General features: G+C 40.1%; 7 protein-coding genes across 8 annotated transcripts; 3 read left to right on the top strand and 4 right to left on the bottom strand.

Annotated features, from left to right (window-relative positions):
- Positions 1–71: 71 nt before the first annotated feature.
- On the top strand, positions 72–1,590 carry LOC17898666 (1-aminocyclopropane-1-carboxylate oxidase homolog 4). Its single transcript, XM_023789502.1, has 3 exons — positions 72–600; positions 708–1,032; positions 1,141–1,590. The coding sequence occupies exons 1-3, from the start codon at positions 119–121 to the stop codon at positions 1,390–1,392; spliced, it is 1,059 nt and encodes a 352-aa protein (XP_023645270.1). The 5' UTR covers positions 72–118; the 3' UTR covers positions 1,393–1,590.
- A 623-nt stretch (positions 1,591–2,213) lies between these two features.
- On the top strand, positions 2,214–3,720 carry LOC17896657 (1-aminocyclopropane-1-carboxylate oxidase homolog 4). Its single transcript, XM_006303797.2, has 3 exons — positions 2,214–2,720; positions 2,883–3,207; positions 3,287–3,720. The coding sequence occupies exons 1-3, from the start codon at positions 2,236–2,238 to the stop codon at positions 3,536–3,538; spliced, it is 1,062 nt and encodes a 353-aa protein (XP_006303859.1). The 5' UTR covers positions 2,214–2,235; the 3' UTR covers positions 3,539–3,720.
- A 654-nt stretch (positions 3,721–4,374) lies between these two features.
- Positions 4,375–4,795, bottom strand: LOC111832546. Its single transcript, XM_023789504.1, has 2 exons — positions 4,787–4,795; positions 4,375–4,533 (listed from the first exon to the last, which is right to left on the bottom strand). The coding sequence occupies exons 1-2, from the start codon at positions 4,793–4,795 to the stop codon at positions 4,375–4,377; spliced, it is 168 nt and encodes a 55-aa protein (XP_023645272.1).
- Positions 4,796–4,954: 159 nt separating this feature from the next.
- On the top strand, positions 4,955–5,500 carry LOC17899386 (omega-hydroxypalmitate O-feruloyl transferase). Its single transcript, XM_006306084.2, has one exon. The coding sequence runs from the start codon at positions 4,955–4,957 to the stop codon at positions 5,498–5,500; it is 546 nt and encodes a 181-aa protein (XP_006306146.2).
- A 16-nt stretch (positions 5,501–5,516) lies between these two features.
- On the bottom strand, positions 5,517–10,963 carry LOC17899589 (autophagy-related protein 18g). 2 transcript variants are annotated; one of them, XM_023789500.1, is made up of 10 exons: positions 10,383–10,963; positions 9,379–9,843; positions 8,697–9,134; positions 8,284–8,529; positions 7,370–8,197; positions 7,129–7,286; positions 6,778–6,905; positions 6,174–6,651; positions 6,013–6,082; positions 5,517–5,929 (listed from the first exon to the last, which is right to left on the bottom strand). In XM_023789500.1, the coding sequence occupies exons 1-8, from the start codon at positions 10,557–10,559 to the stop codon at positions 6,227–6,229; spliced, it is 2,865 nt and encodes a 954-aa protein (XP_023645268.1). In that variant the 5' UTR covers positions 10,560–10,963; the 3' UTR covers positions 5,517–5,929; positions 6,013–6,082; positions 6,174–6,226. The 2 variants fall into 2 exon arrangements, with proteins under 2 accessions (XP_023645268.1, XP_006306694.1); XM_006306632.2 differs by having other exon boundaries at positions 5,517–6,082.
- Positions 10,964–11,428: 465 nt separating this feature from the next.
- LOC17899919 (C2 and GRAM domain-containing protein At1g03370) lies at positions 11,429–16,078 on the bottom strand. Its single transcript, XM_006306598.2, has 8 exons — positions 15,362–16,078; positions 14,034–15,272; positions 13,758–13,940; positions 13,337–13,620; positions 13,133–13,249; positions 12,746–13,008; positions 12,290–12,455; positions 11,429–12,198 (listed from the first exon to the last, which is right to left on the bottom strand). Exons 1-8 carry the CDS (start codon positions 15,705–15,707, stop codon positions 11,722–11,724), a joined length of 3,075 nt encoding a protein of 1,024 aa, XP_006306660.1. The 5' UTR covers positions 15,708–16,078; the 3' UTR covers positions 11,429–11,721.
- A 389-nt stretch (positions 16,079–16,467) lies between these two features.
- Positions 16,468–20,182, bottom strand: LOC17899248 (putative E3 ubiquitin-protein ligase RF4). The gene is made up of 3 exons (XM_006306666.2): positions 20,050–20,182; positions 17,552–19,600; positions 16,468–17,166 (listed from the first exon to the last, which is right to left on the bottom strand). Exons 2-3 carry the CDS (start codon positions 19,595–19,597, stop codon positions 16,696–16,698), a joined length of 2,517 nt encoding a protein of 838 aa, XP_006306728.2. The 5' UTR covers positions 19,598–19,600; positions 20,050–20,182; the 3' UTR covers positions 16,468–16,695.
- Positions 20,183–20,335: the final 153 nt, after the last annotated feature.

The following is a 20,335-nucleotide window of genomic DNA, read 5'->3' as shown; positions in this document are numbered from 1 at the left end:
CCTCTTCTTTTCTTTTTTTTTTTTAAAAATTGAGTTTTAGTAATACTGTACAATATCTTAATAATTGAGACGTAGAAAACAGAAAAAGAGAGAAGAAAAAAACAGGGCAGAAGAAGCAATGGAGTCAATCGATAGTTCAAGTCAAGCAAAAGCTTTCGATGAAACGCAAATCGGGGTGAAAGGCCTTGTGGATTCGGGAATCAAGGAGATCCCTGAGATGTTCCGCGCAACGCAAGCTACCCTAGCTAGCTTTAAATCTCCACCACCTCCCAAGCATCTCACCATCCCCACCATCGACCTCAAAGGAGGTAGCGTAGTGGAGAAGATCAGGGGAGCTGCTGAGAGATGGGGACTATTCCAGGTTGTGAATCACGGTATCCCGGTGGAGGTGCTGGACAGGATGATCCAGGGGATGCGCAGCTTTCACGAGCAAGAACCTGAAGCCAAGAAACGCTTCTACTCTAGGGATCATACTAGAGACGTGATTTACTACAGCAATTTTGATCTCTACAACTCAGAGTCCGCCAGTTGGAGAGACACGCTTGGTTGTTATACCGCACCCGAACCTCCCCTATTAGAAGATTTACCTTCAGTTTGCGGGTAAGGTTAAAATCACTGCATGTGTTATTTTTGTTTAATGAATTTGATTTCACATATAGCTGGATGCTTAATTAGCATAAACAATATTAATTCTGCAAATATGGCAGGGAGGTTATCTTAGAGTACTCAAAGGAAATTATGAATTTAGGTGAATTACTATTCGAGCGTCTATCAGAGGCTTTGGGGCTGGACTCTCATCACCTTAAGGACATGGGCTGCGCCAAGTCTCAATATGTGGCTGGCCAATACTACCCACCTTGCCCTCAGCCTGATCTAACTATAGGCTTAAACAAGCACACCGATATTTCCTTTATCACCATTCTTCTTCAGGACAATATCGGAGGGCTTCAAGTTCTCTATGACGGCCAGTATTGGGTTGATGTTACACCTGTCCCTGGGGCTCTTGTCATTAACATTGGAGATTTTCTTCAGGTTTTAAAATCAAAGAACAAAAACCATGTTGCTATACAATCAACTGGCTTCATCTGATCTATATATGGAGATTGGGGTTGATCCTTCTTTTTTTTGACTTTATTGCAGCTTATAAGCAATGACAAGTTCAAAAGCGCCGAGCATAGGGTGATAGCCAATGGATCTTCTGAACCGCGGACTTCAGTGGTATCTGTTTTCAGCACGTTCATGAGGGCGTCTTCTCGAGTATATGGGCCAATCAAAAATCTTGTGTCCAAAGAAAACCCTGCAAAGTATAGAGACTTCACCCTCACAGAGTTCTCAACCATCTTTGGGTCAAAAAAGATCGATACTCCTAAGTTACACCATTTCAGGATCTGAGACCGACATTTGTGTATTTTTCCTTTTTTTGTCTACTACTACCAATGCCATAGTAATCTATCAAACTCTCTTATAGCAGTTTTCGTGACAAGGTGAAAAAATATTTGTAATAGTCGAAATAAGGTAGACATGAATTAAAGCTGCTACAATTCATCTTAATTGAAGCCATGATATAATACAATAATGTTACACTTTGAAGCTTAAGGCATCCACAGATCCACCTATGATAATTTATATTTTCATCAAATAACTAAGAGCATCTAGCTATGGTTCAACCTAGTTTGTCTGACTGAGTTGAGAACTCCTCATGCATGTGATGTACAAAAGAAAAACAGATTTGGTTCTCTCTTGGAATTACAAATTAAAAATACAGTATTTGGCTTTCTTAAAGGCTTCAGAGATTAGCCGTCCTGCTTATGTATACTTGCTTATGTATAATTAAAAAAAAAAAATATTGCCAATTTTACAACAATCCAAGTTTACGAAACTATAGTTATATCTGTATAGTAAAAAAACACAAGAAATTTGTCTTATTGATTATTTTCAACAACTAAATTAAAATTCATAATATATTAATGGTCATATATTTACATAAGTGTGTGTTATACTAACTATCAATAGAATTAAATAACATAAAATTCGTCGGTGCCTTAACCTGCCTGCCTCTGTGTTTGTTAAGCCATCGGGTAGTGGTGCTTTCTTTTTGTTAATTTTTAATTCGAATTTGATTATAGCTGTATAGCTTTAGCAAGCAATGAATAAAGATGTTCATTATTGAGGAGACGTAGAAAAGCGTAGCAAAAGAGTAAGGGTTAAACAAGCAAAGAAGTAGAAGAAGAAGCAATGGAGTCAACCGATCGTTCAAGTCAAGCAAAAGCTTTCGATGATACGAAAATCGGCGTGAAAGGCCTTGCGGACTCAGGGATCACAGAGATACCGGCCATGTTTCGCGCAACCCCTGCTACTCTAGCAAGCCTGAAATCGCCACCACCTCCCAAGCATCTCACCATCCCCATCATTGATCTCCAAGGAGGAGACGTGGTGGAGAAGATTGGAGAAGCTGCTGAGAAATGGGGATTGTTTCAGGTTGTGAACCACGGCATCCCCGTGGAGGTTCTGGAAAAGATGATTCAAGGGATGCGCAGCTTTCACGAGCAAGACCCTGAGGCCAAGAAACCCTTCTACTCTAGGGATCACAGTAAAGGCGTGGTTTACTATACCAATTTTGATCTCCACAGCAATACAGACGCAGCTAGTTGGAGAGACACATTGGCTTGTTATGCCGCTCCACAACCTCCTAGACTCGAGGATTTGCCCGCGGTTTGCGGGTAAGGATAATGTCAGCGAGTTCTCAGTTTTTGTTTGGCAACAAGACACATGTGTTATTCGTACTAATGATTTCACATACATAAGGATAATATTAATAGCTAGACGAACGCTTACTTAGCATAATAAATTCTGTGTAAATATTAATTATGATCATGTGGCAGGGAAATTTTGATGGAGTATTCAAAGGAACTACTGAATTTAGGTGAATTGGTCTGTAAGATTTTATCAGAAGCTTTGGGGCTGGACTCTGATTACCTTAAGGACATGGACTGCGCCAAGTCTCAATATATGGCTGGCCAATACTACCCACCTTGCCCTCAGCCTGACCTTACTATTGGCATAAACAAGCACACCGATAGTTCCTTTATCACCATTCTTCTTCAGGACAATATCGGAGGACTTCAAGTTCTCTATGACAGCCAATACTGGGTTGATGTTTCTCCTATTCCTGGCGCTCTTGTCGTTAACATTGGAGATCTTCTCCAGGTTAAGAATTGTGTGTATGACTTCTAGCTTCCGTTGATCAATGGATTATTAAAGGTTTGATCCTATTTTTGTTGTGCAGCTTATAAGCAATGACAAGTTCATAAGCGCCGAGCATAGGGTGCTAGCTAATGGATCCTCTGAACCGCGGACCTCAGTGGTTTGTTTCTTCAGCACGTTCATGAAAGCGAATGAACGAGTGTATGGGCCAATCAAAGATCTTCTGTCTGATGAAAACCCTGCCAAGTACAGAGACTTCACCCTCACCGAGTACGCAACCATCTTCAGGTCAAAAACAATCGATGCTTCAACGGTAAGCCATTTCAAGATCTGACACGACATTTGGGGTTCTTACCTTTTGAGTCTCTACCACGATTGTTGGTGGTAATCTAATCAAACTAGCTACAAGTATTCCTCTTTTAAGTATTTTGCCTGAAACCATTTCTTCCTTCTAAGGATATTTTGTAATATTTGAATAAGGTACACAAATGAAAACTACTACAGTTTTATCTTCAAGCCATGCATGGTATAATATTATAAGGTACTTTATGGTCCTGCATGCTCATCAATCATCATCAAGCCACTATATTATTTTTTTCGTAGAATATTCTTATAAACTCTCATCACAAGAATTAGCTGAAAGCCAGAATTCCCCGTACAAACACAAGTCACATTATTCATCTTTAATTTGGCACATCTTGTTTGTTTTCCAATATACATGTAGAACCTCCTTCATCGATTTCACCATGCTTGCTGGATGATGCACCAAATAAATAACCAATCTATACGCAACAACCACACCTGCAACCTATATCGCTCACCTAAGCCAAACCGGTTTATCTAATTGAAATATCTCTACAAATTCTCCTCCAACTTCCGCATGCATGTGTATTGGTGTAGATCAAAAATGGATTCATGTGTCCAAGAACTTCAATTCTCTTACCTCCATATCCCAGTCACCATCAAGAACAAATTTCTTGTACATCCTTCAAGCCCAACAACTGCAAATCAATCTCCTCACCATAGTCTCTATCTATCAAACCTAGATGATATAATCGGAGCACGAGTTTTTACTCCCTCCGTTTACTTCTACCGATCAAGCAGCAGCAATCGAGAATCTTTGTTCCTCAAACGGCTTCAAGACGCTCTTAGCGAGGTTTTAGTTCCGTACTATCCACTCTCTGGTAGGTTAAGAGAAGTGCAAAATGGGAAACTGGAAGTTTTCTTTGGAGAAGAGCAAGGTGCGTTAATGGTGTCGGCTACTTCTTCAATGGCCTTAGCTGATCTTGGAGATCTTACAGTGCCAAATCCAGCTTGGTTACCATTAATCTTTCGACACCCTGGAGAAGAAGCATACAAAATCCTCGAAATGCCCTTACTTATAGCTCAAGTCACTTTCTTCACCTGTGGTGGATTTAGCCTTGGGATTAGACTCTGCCATTGCATCTGCGATGGTTTCGGAGCTATGCAGTTTCTTGGCTCGTGGGCAGCTACCGCAAAAATGGGGGGACTTGTTACAGATCCTGAGCCAGTTTGGGATAGAGAGACTTTCAAACCAAGAAATCCTCCTATGGTGAAATACCCACATCATGAATATCAACCAATTGAAGAAAGATCGAATTTGACAAACTCATTGTGGGATACGAAGCCATTGCAGAAATGTTACAGGATTAGCAAACAGTTTCAATGTCGGGTTAAAAGCATAGCGCAAGGACAAGACTCGAGCTTAGTTTGCAGCACGTTTGATGCAATGGCTGCACATATATGGAGATCATGGGTCAAAGCACTTGATGTGAAGCCACTGGATTACAATCTCAGGCTCACGTTTTCTGTCAACGTAAGAACAAGACTCGAAACCCTAAAACTAAGAAAAGGGTTTTACGGCAATGTGGTATGTTTGGCCTGTGCTATGAGCAGTGTCGACAGTCTCATTAACGACTCTCTCTCTAAGACAACACGTTTGGTTCAAGAGGCGAGACTTAGGGTTTCAGAGGATTACTTGCAGTCTATGGTGGATTACGTTGAGGTAAATAGGCCAAAGAAGTTAGAGTTCGGTGGGAAGCTAACGATAACGCAGTGGACCCGGTTTGAAATGTATGAGACTGCGGATTTTGGATGGGGTAAACCGGTTTATGCAGGACCAATTGACTTGAGGCCTACGCCACAGGTTTGTGTGTTGTTGCCTCAAGGAGGAGTCGAATCTGGCAACGACCAAAGCATGGTCGTTTGCCTTTGCTTGCCTCCTTCTGCTGTTCATAATTTCACTCGGCTTCTATCTTTAAATGATTGTACATAAAGAAGTCAATCATACGAAGTTACAAACCAAAAGGTGTATTAAAATATCAATCACATATGTATTACATAATTATGATTACTTGTAGCTATTACACTAAAGAGCAGTTGATTTTATTCCAACAACAAGAAATATCAAAAACACATCTCCAACCAAAACAAGTCACAGAACTATTGACCAGAGAACGAATTATGAATTCATCTTAGTCAATAAAAAGAGAAGGAGATACCAAAAATAAAAAACATTGGTGAAGGTTTAGGCCATAGTGTCGATCTCCACATGGATCAAACTGTACATAGATTAGGGCTCACTAGTAGGGTTTAAAACAACATGGAAACCCTAGAATCGAAAAATTTTAGTTCTTTTTTTTCTTCTTTTCCGTTCAAGGTTTCAACCACGCCCCAACGACACCCATATTTACCAAACTCCCATCTATACACAAATGTACATAATTTTTGGCCTATTTGAGCAGCCATATTATATAGAAAAGAAAAAAGGGACAGAAAAATTATTACCACCAACTCGGAGGAATCTTTATATACATACAAACTCCAGAAGCCTTCAGGACTTTTGAAAACTATTTACCTGTTCAAACACACGATTAGGGAGAGAGGAAAGATGTCAGTCATTACTCAATTAGGCTCTACATAATCATAAAGGTGTCTGGAGGATTCACCGTAGAGAGACATGAGACTCGAGGCCGTGATTGCAGTTACGAGAGAGATTTTATCACCTACACAGGGAAACCATACCATATACCATTTCATCTTCTCGTAGTTTCTCTGTGTCGTTGTTGATGTCTAGATGATGACCATTAGTAACTTCATCTAACTTTCTTTTCAGGTGTTCTTCTTTAGGATCTTCTACTGCTTTACAGTGCTCCTCATGCAAAGAAAAATCAAAGCCCATAGGAGGATTTCCTGTAGAAAGCATCTGTTCATTGACCGTAATATCGGTGTGAATAGGAGGTGGTGTGGCAAAACCATTAGTGGTCCGGGTTTCGTTGAGATTACAGTGTTTGGCTGTTACGGATTTCTCAATCCACACATTTGTGTCTGTTTCCTTGTAGATCCCATTTACTGTTGGTAAAGAAGACTTGAATGAGTTGTTTGTGTGATCTGAATAATGGAGATTCTCCATCTGTTTTGATGAACCTATTTGCATTAAACCAAATGGTTACTTCCACATGACTTGAAATGAACGACCCTAGATTTTGACCTCCCTCAATAACTTAAGAACTGATAAATAATTAGTTACTAGGGAAAGAATTAATAATTTACCCTCTTCAGAACTTTCAGCGGACACAACTGATCCTGGCTTAGAGTGACAGTTGATAATGTCTTGACATATTTTTCCGTTAACTTGATGAGATCCCGATGCGGATATGTGATAACATTTCATTGAAAACCTGTGTTGAACATTTCATGATTCAAAGCATAAGATATGCAGATCAGAGAAAATTTCTAGGAATATACAAGAGAATATGGAAAAGAAAATGCAGAGGGTGTAAATATGCACACGTTAGAATTCTTGTCCACAAAGACAGCAAGAAACTTTCATCAGGAAATGCACTATCCGCTAACACAGCAAGATAGATGCACAGATTTTTTTCGTCCAAAATTTGGGAATACCTGTCTTCCAATGTTTCTTTGGTGCTGTGGAAATGGTCAAAAACTGGCAGCAGCTTTTTCTGTTTTATTTCAAGTTCATGGGCTGGAACCTTTTCTATCTCAAACTCTCCCCCAGTGGAAGTACTATCCCTTGGAGAATCCATAACATGAAAAGAAATCTAGCAACACATCAAGAAAGTAAAAATCAAAAGACAAGTAAAGCTATATCAAAGACAGGACGATCTTTTGACCAAAAAAGTACCTTTGAATTTTGCCACACTGGTAGCATCCCTGAGGTAACTTTTACCTCAAAGTTAGAAAGATAGCAATATGATCTTTCAGGGGGTTTCTCAGAACAGCTTTGCATATAATTATCTTCACCAAAGTGGTTGTTGATGTCAAGGGAAAGACATGCATCCTCATGGCTTGTCAAGTTTTTTGACACTGTCTCTAATTTATATTGCTTTTCAGTGATACTTTTGGGAAGTCGTTCCTCTGTCTCCAGCCAGTCAGACCTTCGACATACATCCCACCACTGAATAGGCTCAACTTTGACCCTTAAGTCATCCTCTTGAACTTGAACATGTGATGTTCTTTGCAGTCTCGAACCATTTTCAGGTGATTCTGTGCGAACAGATGGTAGTAGTTCATGCTGTACCACATGACCTGATGGAGTATAGACTAAGATATGCTCCAATGAGTTAGTCCGGGGGTTCTGTTGAAGGTCATGAGTGATGGATTTATGAAAAACAGCAGCCACAGCACCCGATGGTACAAAAACTTTTCCACCTGCAGTGGTAGCAGCATTGCTTACAGTGTTAAGCCACCCAAAACTGCTGTACTTGATTCTGCTTACCACAGAAAGGGTGACAGCGGGTGGTGGCGGTAAAGAATGCTGATTATTTGACAACGATTGAGTAAACCACCATGGCAAGGATAAAGCTGGAAGTCGGGCAGGCTCCTCACCCTCGCAAGGTTGAAACATTGCGTCGCTGCCAGACGGGTTTAAAACGAAAATATGGCAAGTACCCTTGGATGAGATAATAGCCACCCACTGACTGTGCTGACTAAAGCAAATGTCCTGGACAATCTGTTAAAAAGAGCAGAAAAAAATCCAATCAAGAAAAGAGAACACTGAAAGGAAAAGGATATATGTCAACTTAAAAGTATACTAACAGCAGAAGTGATCCCTCTATGCAGCTTGTAGAGATGCACATGAGAAGATTCCCACTCATAACTTAGGTCATCAAGTGCACTATGTGAACGAGATGGCATGATCTGAAAGACATTGATATTGTTCCCACACACTGAAGCAGTAACCAATAAAGTTCCACTAGGATCAAAACAAAGTGCTGAGATAGGACTCGTATGAGCCTTAAACTGTGATATTACAGCTCCGGAAACAAGATCTTTAACAGCAACCTGTTGAACGAACATTTAACTCATGTCACAATCTGGCAATAAAACAACACTAGCAACTCAAAGCAAGTTACTATTGATTAAAATCTGTGCCTGGTAACACATCTAGTGTAAGAGAATAGCATGACTCAAGAATTGCTCACAATGATCAGATCCAGAATAAAACTAACCATTCCAGCATTTTCTGTATCCGAGCCAGAGACCCCACCAACTTTCCAGATTGAATTTGGTGATGCTGGAGAAGTAGATCCATCAGGGAGCATATCTTGGCAGTATTTTGACAATGTTTTGTATCCCATGTCCCCCAGGTTGAATAATCCATTGGCTAACTGCTTGCTAGACTCCATGGCATAACGGGCCATCAAACTACTTCCACCTGATGATGAACTTGGGCTGAGACTGGGGGAAGAAGTAAAATTTTGGGGGCTTAGACGCCCTGTTTTCAAGGACATGGAACTTTTGGAAGCATATGCAAGCCACCTTGGACCTACAGCCATCGGACCATAGCCAACATTAACCCTGGTTGTCCCTTGTCTCACTGGCTGAGGAGCAGGATAGGTGAGAACACTGAACTTATTCTCCAGAGTAAGTGCGTCAAAACAATATATCTGCACAAACCAAATAGAAACCATCAGTTGACGGAAGAAGAACAATAAATAAATCTGTACACTTAAGTATAACTTTACACTCTGCATTTAAAAACTACCTTCAATACAAGGAATCAGGAATGTTCAATTTGGTCTGAAGACCAAACACCAAACATGTACTTTGCCAATCATATATAACAAAGTACTATTGGTATAAGAATTTAATCATAAGAGTCTGAATATCTTGAACCGAATTAGTACTCACTTGATTTGCAAGGCCAACAGCAACTACTCGGGAGCTGCATCTAATCATGCAAACAGATGACCGAAATCTCAGGACGTAAACGTAACTGTGGGACCTAAGGGAGTAAAAGCGAACAGTGGTTGGATAATTGATGGCATCCCCGGCTTTAGAGTCTGAATTACCATCTCTTGGTAATGAACCATTCTGGGAAAAACTGTGAGCCAAAGGAGTGCCATTTGTGTCATCTCTAGCAACAACCAGTAGAAGTGGATGTGAGTTCCCAAAACCCTCATGATCACCAGACCTTGCAGGTAATGGCTGCATCTGTAAGAATGAAACAGGACCACCTCGTCTGGAGACCAGCTCATTAAAATTAGAGGCGTCCTCAACATCAAAGACTTGAAAGCCATTCTGATAGCCGAGTAAGAGAACATGTCTGATGACATGTTGAGCCAGTTCAAGAATGCCAAAGCCAGCCCATGTCACCTGCTCATGAAAGCAAAGTACAGATGTTTGAGTGCAAAGTATACACTCTCGAAGGAAAGTAGGAGTTGTTGACTCTCAATTAGAAGAAAACAAGGGAAGAAAGTGACTACAAAAACCTCTGAAAGAAAGATACAGAAAAAAAAAAAAAAAAAAAAACATAGGCTATTCAAGTTAAGAAGCCTAAAAGAGAAAAGATGTGAAGCAGGGTATACAAGTATATATCTACTTTTGTAGCCTAGAATTGAAAATAGAGCAAACCCAATTATAATGAGGAACTAGACACCTAAATCAGCAATAAACCAACCACAACTAATAAACCCAACACATAATCTAAGATAAGAAAGAAGCACTACTAAGCCTATGTATCTCAATCCTTTGTGGAGACAGTGGCTAAAGCTAGACTATGTACCAACAATGAATTCACAAAATGTTTTCAAAACAGGAAAAAGTCCCAAATACGTCCCTAGCATATAAATGATATAGAACAAAATAGCAAAAACAAAAGTATCCAAACAGTCACAGGCAAAAAATGAAAGGACCTCATCTTTATCATCTTCAGAAGAGGAAATAGAAGCAGCGACAGAGGCTCCGGCGGAACGAACAGAAGAGGCAACTATGGTGGCGTTGGCCGATACAGTTTTGAGGCAAGAAGATATAATCTTAAAAGAATTCGGTAACAAACCACTGTTCTTCCCTTTCCCCTTCTTCATCATCATCTTCTTCTTCTTCTTCTCCTTCTACTACAACCACACACCTAATAGACGACCAGCAAACTCACAACCAAAGGAAAAAAGAAAAAAAAAAACCGAACATGGCTCAAACGATTTTGAACAGGATCATCAACCGCCACAGACATCACCCACACAAAATCAACCGCGGAGCATGTCCTCCGATAACCACCGACGAACATCCGATGGATCTATCTCTCCAAAATCCGATGTAAACAACTCGGAGTAGTGTTTGACTTGGATCAAAAGCTGATAATTTATATATCTCAACAGGAACAGCTCTCTCCCTTTCTTAACTTAAGCAAAAAAAGTTGTCTTCTCGTCTACTACTCTAATTCTCTTACCCTTTCGTCTTTGTTTTTCCAGAGAAAGCGATTTTCACCCAAGCCGTTTTTTCCGCCTTTTTTTTTTTTTACAGACTCTCTCTCTCTCTCTGCGTTATCATTTAATTAAATATAATATATTTGGTTGGATAATCATCAGTCTCTTAAATTTCCTTTTTTTATTCAATTTTATACATCCCGACTTTACAAATTCCTTTCCTTTTTTATTTTCAACAATCTCAACAATCTCACCTCACACATGATAAATGGAAAATTTGTATAACTTATCGCTATACCAAAAAAAAAAAAAAACAGTTGCAATTAAATCTGCGGCGTAAACTTATCGTAATTGGTCAAATCTGGGTTACCTGTAAGTACTACTTTATTGCTCTTCACATACAATACAAACCTCATTACAGTTTATGTTGTTAATGATCTACAAATCAGTTAACATTAGAATTATCCCTAAAACAACTAGGCCGATGTGTATCATATCTAGCAATTTTACAAGAATGCTTTAGACTAGAGAGCATCAGCTTCCAACATTTTCTACTACAGAGCATATCAACATGACAACATAATCACAAATTCTTGCTTTATTTTTACTACAATACAATACAATTCGAACAACAAAGAAACAGTGATGGCACATGATGTAAAGAATCAACAAAGTTTCACACACTAGCAATTCTTAACTAGAGCTTCGCCTCCATTTACACTCTCTCGCTTCATTTTCGCTACTTGTGTGTTGTGTACAAATAACATACCTCATTTTCAAGCTGGAATGAGTTCACTTCGTGTCCTCCATTTTCACACCAAAGGCTTTTTTATATATTATGTTCCTTGCTGCTGCTGTATTCCTTCTCCAGAAATCCAAATGTCATCTTGAGCCGATCCTGCAGATTTACTAGGATGTTCTTTGTCACCCTTTTCTGATGTCTGGTGCTCTTTAGCCATTCTATCCCAAAGTATACTCGCACATATGTTGTCTTTGGTTTTGACGCCGTTTCTTCCATCTGGTATCTAAGATGGAGATTAAAATAGTCACCCAGTGGAACTCCATGCAGGGTCATCACCTCTTCCACCAGCCATCCATTCTTCTCTGGCACAAGCGACTTTTGCTGTGTACTTGTTACTTCTCCTCTGTAACGTGATATCCGCTTGTCTCTGTAGTATGTCTGCCTCTCGTACACATCAGCCTTCTCTGACTCCCACGGGCTGCAAGAATAGCTTTGGCAACCTGCTCTCTCCATAGCCTTACGATCCACTTCACCCCCACCAAACAACTCCATAAAGAAATTTACCTGGCGTTATCAGAATGATGTGTTAGACAACTTCAAAACTCATATACATTTCCAGCCAAAGTTGCTTTTACAAGGAAAGAGAACAACTCACCGGAACTGGGAGAGTCAAAGAGAAGACCTCAGAGAATCGCACGTCATCAATACCCAAGAACAAACCACTCTCTTCACTTTGGAGTTTCTGCTCTGATTCCTCTTCAACCGCTTGCACTTTCTGCTCTGGAGTCAAGGATTTTGCTTTCCACAGAGCCATTATCGTCCTATAAACAAAATTTAAGTTCAATGCTTGTGTCTTATCATAAAAGATGTTTATTTCTACTACAGGTACAGCTCTTGATACATAGTCAATAGGCGTCCACGTCTGAACATGTCTAAGAAACGCAGTTTGTTCTACAGGAATGTACCAATTTTTCTTCTTCAGATGGGAAATTGGGCATATCCAAGTTATGGTAAGCATATTGATTGAGTAAATAAAATTTAGGACGATAATAAAAGCAAGCACACAAATAACAAAAAATCCATCGGGGAAAGAGGAAGACTCGTTACTTACTTTTGAGCCACATTGAAAGACACAAATGAGTGGAAATGGAACTTAAGCCTGCCTTCCTCATCATGTGTCTTTGCGCCTATCCTTGCTTCGTTACCTCTACCTGGTCTGAGAGTCATGACGATAATGGGACTACCCATCGAGGCAAGAGTGGGAGGGAGCACTTGAATATCCTCTATATCTTCCCACAGGAAAAAGAATTTTGTTTTGTTACCAAAAAGGCTTGCATAAAAGCCAACAATTCTTGCAGAAAGGAAAAGACGACCCTGCAGGAGCAAAACTAAATTAAAGAGTTATATTCTCTCCATTGCAAAGTATTAAAAAAAAAAAAATGAAAAAGGATGCAGTTGAATACTAATAAACATGTGATGTGTATCAAGATCTCGTCACCTGCAAAGGCATTTTTCGTTTTAAGTGACATGTAAAGTCATTGATTAGAAATTCTTCTTGTGGAAGACCAAAGAGCTTCTGAAAGGCTGAATTTGTTTGAGGAGATCGCACATTAATCTGAAATTTCCATTCGGCAGATAAGATACACACACTAACACTAACAGTTTAAGTGTTGACTGAGAGAATCAAGTGGTAGCCACATACCTTCTTGCCCACCTCTTTCTCCATCTTATTTAAATAGTCTCTAACAACATCTCCACCTCCTGTATGATCCAAGAAAATCCTCAAGTGCAGCTTGGATTGGCATGCCTGAGCCAGCTTCCCTTGAAGAGGAACCCAAACATCCGCTAGATCAGATATATTAGATCTCACAAAGTTGATCTCGGCCTGCCCCAATGAAACAGCCTCGTCAAACGGTCCATCGAAATCGAAAACTTCAACATTCAGTACAGAAGGAGGATCAGCCATCGCATCGAATTCAAATATTTCTGCACAAATCAAATTCCAACCCTCAAAAAACTGATGATGACAAATCAAAGAGTTAAAATATTTAAGAACTGAAGCAACAAGTGAATAACTAGACCTATGCTACCACTAAGATTACTAGTATAGAGAAACCATTTACCATTCCACTGAGGATTAGATTTCTGAAACTTGATGGAGCTAGTTCTTGTCTTCCCATTGGAAGTAAATACAATATACGGATCACAATGCCCGCTTGGATCTACAGCTGCTAGATCAACCCCCTCAATTAGAGCAACAGTTAGCAACCAACCATCTCCATGCGCTTTGATGCCATGATCACTACCTATAAGTGGATTTGACAGTTAAGGATCAGTCGGATACACACACCAGGCAACCAAGCAAGAAAGTATATGAACTGTATCTTCATAAATGTTACCTTTCTGTTTTCTTGCTTGCATGAAACGGGAAATCAATTGCAATACTCTTTCGCACTGAAGAACTAAAACCCCACTAACAACAAATTCCCCAATTGAATCCGGTAAATCAAGGCCATTAAACTCAAGCCCTTGGATTGCACTGGGTATGGAAAACACAATATGGACAAATACATAAATACCAATCAAGAAAGTGGAGAACACAGTAAAATTAGCAAAATATTGTACTGCCAATTTCCAGTCTGATTGAGGCTCAGCTTGCAAGGAAGAGAGAGCTTGCTCCTTGTTCACCCCAATATCCTTTGAATCTACAGGCTTTACATTTTGAGCCAGCAGATTGGCATACTGTTCGAAGTTGTCTTTCAGACCTTGTCGGGCTCCATTCTCTATCATACCTTTCATCATTGTGCTCTGAAGAAAATTCAATCTCCATGAAACAACCAAACGGGAACACTGCTCCCCAGATGGCAGCTCAGGTCCAGGAGAGATGCAGTAAAGCACTTCAACCTTGAAGGTACTTCCAAATGGGACATCTGGAGTGGCAACACTTGCTAAAACTGCGTAAACCTCTCCGTCCGCTTTGAGATATGTCTGCTCCTCTGTGCCTTTCACAGCCTTAATAAGTTTGGTTGGAGCCTTGAGGTAACTTACAATCCGCTTAACGCTCTCGCCTTCATTTTCTGCTTTCCATGGTCCTATCTGAACTTCTGTGGTCCCTTGCAATTCAGTCAACGATGTGTAGAAACTTGAATCCGATGAGAAAAGCAGAATGTTAAGATCTGATGGGGAAATCATAAACAACTGGTCCACAAGGATCCCACCAGGTAGATTACTAGGAGGTTCACTTCCCTGATCTTTTGACTTCATCGCCTTCATAAGTTCCTCAAAGGAAGCAGAAGATGACTCATCCTCAGATAGCTCAAGGGAAAAGACTGACCTAGAGGTCTCAGATGGGTCAGATGCGTCAATGCTCCTACTAACCGACTGTGTAGGTGAGGCAGCATTAGCATTCTTCTGAAAAATCTGAGTGATTCGACCGGCAAAAGTTGTCTGCGGGTTACATTTGTCGTCCTTGGAAGAGGAAGCATCATCTGACCTACAAGGAGAGGCGCAAGTGGAGGGATCCATAGGAGATTCAAGTCTCAAGTCAGGGCTCCTCGAAGCAGAGGCTTGATCGCCATTAGAATTCAAATCAAGAACCGAGTTCTTCTGACTGAAACATATCTTGAGAAGTATCTCACCTGGATAAGATGGGATCAACATAACAATGAAATTCTCAAAAGATAAAAGAAGAAATAAAATCGAGGCATGTAGTAAATGAAAGACGTACCACAATCCTTTTTGGAACTTTTCTTCTTAGGATTAAGAGGATACCAAACAGTGCCAAGAGATTGATTCTCAGCATCGAAAACAAGGGAAACGGGAACTCTAACCTGCCCGACGAAGTCATCATTGAAGTATTTATCCTCATCAAGAACAGAGACGACGAGTTCGTCATTCAAATCATCGACGCCGAAACTGAAATCATCAGCCCATTTGGGGTTCAAGTTCTTCTTCACTACTTTGGTTCGTGACCTCTGTTTTCCCAGCTGCAATCTCACGTAGGGGTCGCTAAACCCATTGAGATCCATGGCCGGTAGATTCCTCGCTTCTAAGACTCGGACCTGAAGCTTCATCTCGCCGCTGATGAACTCTCCCCCACAGGGGATTTACACAGTCCAATTTACGATCGCGAGAGTAGAGGAAACAACGGTCCCCAACTAGTTCCCACAAATACAACGAAATGGGGAAGAAAACCTCGAAAACTCAGCAATGGAGGAAGCCAGACAAATCCGGAGAAAAATTTTCAAAATCAGAGGAGACGAGGGAGACAACTTTCAAATGCAAAGAGCATGAAAAGGGGGATTTTGGCTGGGAAATAAACCCTAATTTGATTCGAATCGGAAGAGGTGACATTAACACCAACGATAAAAATCCACAAAGTCCTCAGGCGACCAAGTCTTCGTTTATGTCTTTTTTCTTTCTTTTTTTTGTTTTTTGTTTTTGGTTTTGTTTGGTCAACGTTAATGTCTTTTTTTGACTTTTCCATACATGAAACTTTCAGTGAAGCTATCTCTGTCTGTATATATTTTCCTTTTCTTTTTAACATTGCCTTGGCGCGCTTCACAAATTATAAAACTTTGCTTTTCGCCCTCATTTGATCGAATCTGATCAAAGTTAAAAATCTCACCCAAGTTTCAAAATAAATCGAAAACGAAAATCAAGAAAAAGAAAAAACGCAAAACGAAACTGAATAATCACAAAAGTTATAATCAAAGTATATTACGTTCACGAGTTGGGGGTTTTCTCGAGTGATCAAAATATCACAAAAGTTTTGTTGGTAATACTTTTGGATGGAATCGTGGAATATTCCCTGGACCAAATAAGAAAAAAGAATTTGCGAAATATCGTAATATAGAGAAATTACGGGGAGCAAAAACTTAAATACTGTAATTACCACGAGGATAAGCCACGTGTACTCTAAATTGGCTTGGTGGTATTTAAAATCATTCACCTTTCAAACTGGAAAAGCAAAAGCCAAGATGGATTTATTTAACCAAAAGCTGTCTTCTTCATAGAGAGAAGAGAGACTGTACTATAAGTTTTAAACTGATAAGAAAGCTTTCACCCGCCGCGAGCAAAACGAGCTTGAATCCTCCTCTGGATTGTCCCACGGCAAGACGGACAATCCATCATTCCTTCTTTCTCATGAAGCTGATTGCATTTCAAGCAAAGCACTTGGTGAGCACAAGGCAAGAAAATCACACTCATCTCTTCAGACAAACACATCACACATTCTCTTTCTCTTTTCACTTTCGTCATCCCAAGATTCTCTCTTCTTGTTGCCTTCGACTCACTGCTGCCTTTCTTCAGTGCCACAATTCTCGAGTAGTTTGATTTCAGTTTCAGCTCTGCCATCTCTGTCTCAAGTCTCTTGATGTTGTCTGTGTAATATTTCACATCGGTTTCTGCTTTCACTTTTATCCGCTCTTCTTCCACTTTCCCAAGTGCTTCAAGTTCCTTTCTCTCTTTCTTTATCAGCAAAGCCTGAGCACAGAGTTTCCCTTTTGCTGTTCTTTCTTGCTTCAAAGCAGCCTGCGGTCGAATTTTCGTTAGTTCTCTTCATCAACTCATGTACCTAAAAACAACCCTTTCTAAACTTACAAAAGCTATATAGATAGTTAAGAAACATCAAGTTGCAATTAACAAAAAAACTTTTGATATTGCTACACTTCATTACCAAAACCAGAAGGATGCACTAGACTAAAAAAGAATAACAAAAACATTTTTCTTCCTTTTTCACTTGGATATAGCAATATAAAAGCCTTACATATTTAGCCAAACGAATAAAATCATTACCAGAAAATCAAATCTGAAAGAAAGGGACGTTAGCAGATGAGAAATATGGTGAATTGCTGGTAGCTAACGATACACACCAAAAGACAAGACAACCTAACATATGTCTACAAACATAGCTAACCTCGATTTGATTCTGGCGATTTTTTGCCTTGGTAACTTCTTTCTGTAGCACTGCCACCTTATCCTTTTGACCCTTGAGCTCTTCCTGCAACAGAATTTTCTGCCCTTCCCACAAGTGAGTATCCTTCAGTGATTTTTGCCCTCTCTCTTTTGCTTCTCTAAAGCTCTCAGCAGACTCGGCAGCTTTGATCTTAGCAGCTTCCATCTCTTTCTTCAGTATGGATTGTTCCTGCTCGAGCCTGCGAGCGGTACTGTGAGCTTTTTCCAACTGGCTCGTTGAATTCCTTAAAGCAAAATCCATCTCAGACAGCCTTTTCCTAGTGTTTTCTTCCAATAACTGCTTCTCTTTTTTATACTGTTCTGCCTCTCCTCGCTCTTTCCTTAGTGCCTTAAGCTCTGGTTGGTCCTTAAGAAGTCTACCAGTTGCTTCTTTTACTTTCTGATTAGCCCAGTCAGTCCATACCTGCAATTCATTCTGCAGATCATTCACTCGGGGAACTAGCTTTATAATCAATTCGTCCTTTTTATCCCGGGGAACATATATACCCAAAGATGCATCATACGGTATTCCAGCGTAGTAATCTGGTGCTAGCTTTTCAGACACAGACGCCTTTTCTTCAGACTCAGAACAAGACTTCTTTTCTGAAGCTGATGGTACCAAAGAACGAGGCTTCTTTTCTGTAACAGATGGTACCAAACAATCAAAATTCTTTTCTGAAGAAGATGGAATCAGAGTTGCAGTCTCAGAACCAGACTTCTTTTTTGAAGCAGATTTAACCGAAGTGGCAGAAGTAGCAGGTAAGGCAGTTATATAACCCTTTGCATCTACCATTACCACAGGTGAGTCCAACTTACTGCTCTTTCTTACAAAACAGCCACCATCCTCAGTTAATGAAACTTTCACCCCAATCTCTGCTGTTATCTTTGATGAAGAATTTCTTGCCACAAATTCAGAAGATGATTTGACTCTTTTCTCCAAAAGGAAGCTGCCAACAGATGCAAACTTTGCCGCCTTGTAGCCACTGCATTTGCTGTAAGTCCTAATCTTCTCCACACATGATTTTTGCCGAAGCATTGCTATCTCTTTTTTAGTGCGGCCTTTTCGACAAGATATTAATTTCTCATCAGAGACTAGAGTAAAAGATGTACTTTTCATGCCTTCGCAGGAAACAGTGCTACATGAGGATACTTCTTTTCCTAGTGTTGATCCACTAGACAGAGTTTTTTTGGAGTTGGGTAATTTTGGGAAGTTTCCGAATTTGAGTGCTTCACTCCGATTGGTCTGAGCATTGGATTGTGGAGGCTTTGGGTTTTCTGGGTCACTAGAATTTGGAGGATTACATTCAGCACCAAGAGATTCAGAATCAGATGATTTACTTGAACCCACCAATCCATCACCTTCAGCTTCAAAGGCTTGCAAGACATTCAAGTCGCACATCAAAAGCCTCCACATAGCTTCAACTGTTGATAGGGACGGCCTAACCTCCTTAACAAGACTTATCATCTCTATCAACGTATATGCAACAAGCTGTTGTAGATCCTCAAACACATAGTCCCTTAAACCAGCACCTTCGTTTCCATTCTTGAGAACACTCAAGGTGTTATTGACAATGTTTGACACAAGATCATTGCCTCCGCAGTAGAGCCTACTTCCTGAGATAGCTTTCATAACATCGTCATCAGTGTAACCAAGATCAATAAGCTGCTTCATTGCATTAAGGAAGAGCGTGAGCAAATTTGATGACAACAATTCTTCAAGATGACAGGCAAAGGGGTCATCCCATTCGACAGGTTCAGACTCTTCAAGTTGCAGCTGATCAGAAACTTTCCCAACCGAGTCATTGCCGCCCAAAGGGTTCTGAGATTTCAGCAAAGGTAACTCATATGGAGGGAATTCGGTGAGAGAAGCAGCACTTGGTTGAGAAGGATCAGCTAATTTTCTCTTGTTTTTCCTTCCTTTTTCCTGAGGTGACACTGTAAAAACTTCACCTTTGTCACCACTGAGGGCACAACCATTCATTTCTTCTTGCTTTTGAACAATACTCATCACCTTTTCATCCAATACGCAAAAATAATTAAAGTTAACCACACAGAAAAGCGTATAACATACATGCGATATTGTGCATAATGCAAAAAACCATTAAAGCAACAAAGATATTAGACCCAAAGTCGTACAAATGATTTATACAGACACAAACATCAGATGGTATCCTCTCCTAGTTGTAACTTTCGGAAACGTAATTCCAGAAATGCAATCCCAGAAGCACGCCAAAAATGCAATTTCTATTTTATTTTTTTATCAATCTAGTATACGTTTAGATATTCCTCAAATCTAAAGCGTACTACTTTCTGATTGAGTGCTAAATCGTAATGCAATTTAGAACCGTCACTGAATCGAAAAATAAAACCCGAAAATCCCATGATCATTCAACCAAAAACAATCACGAGCATCGCAAAAAGGGTTAAAGTAAAAAAAAAAAAAAAAAGACTCAAACTGACCTTCAACGAAGACGATAACGGCTTCAGGAGAACGGCGCCGGAGGAGAAATCGCGGTAAAGAGAGAAAGACAGAGAGTGAGATCGAAGAAGAATATTGTCGGTATTGAGAGTGTGCAGAGAGAGAGAGAGAGAGAGCGAGAGCGAGAGACTGAAGAAAGGGAAGAGAAGAGAGACGAAGAAACTGGCCGTAAACACTGTTTCGGAAAGGAAAGGAAACAAGAGAAAGAGGTTTGGTAAATTGTTGAATTACTTGGATTCTCCTAAAGGGTATTCCCGTCATTGCACA

This window comes from Capsella rubella, unplaced genomic scaffold (genome assembly GCF_000375325.1).
Source record: "Capsella rubella cultivar Monte Gargano unplaced genomic scaffold, Caprub1_0 scaffold_1, whole genome shotgun sequence".
NCBI lineage: Eukaryota > Viridiplantae > Streptophyta > Magnoliopsida > Brassicales > Brassicaceae > Capsella > Capsella rubella.
Note: the sequence above shows the minus strand (reverse complement) of the source record. Positions and strands in the feature narration are given on the sequence as shown.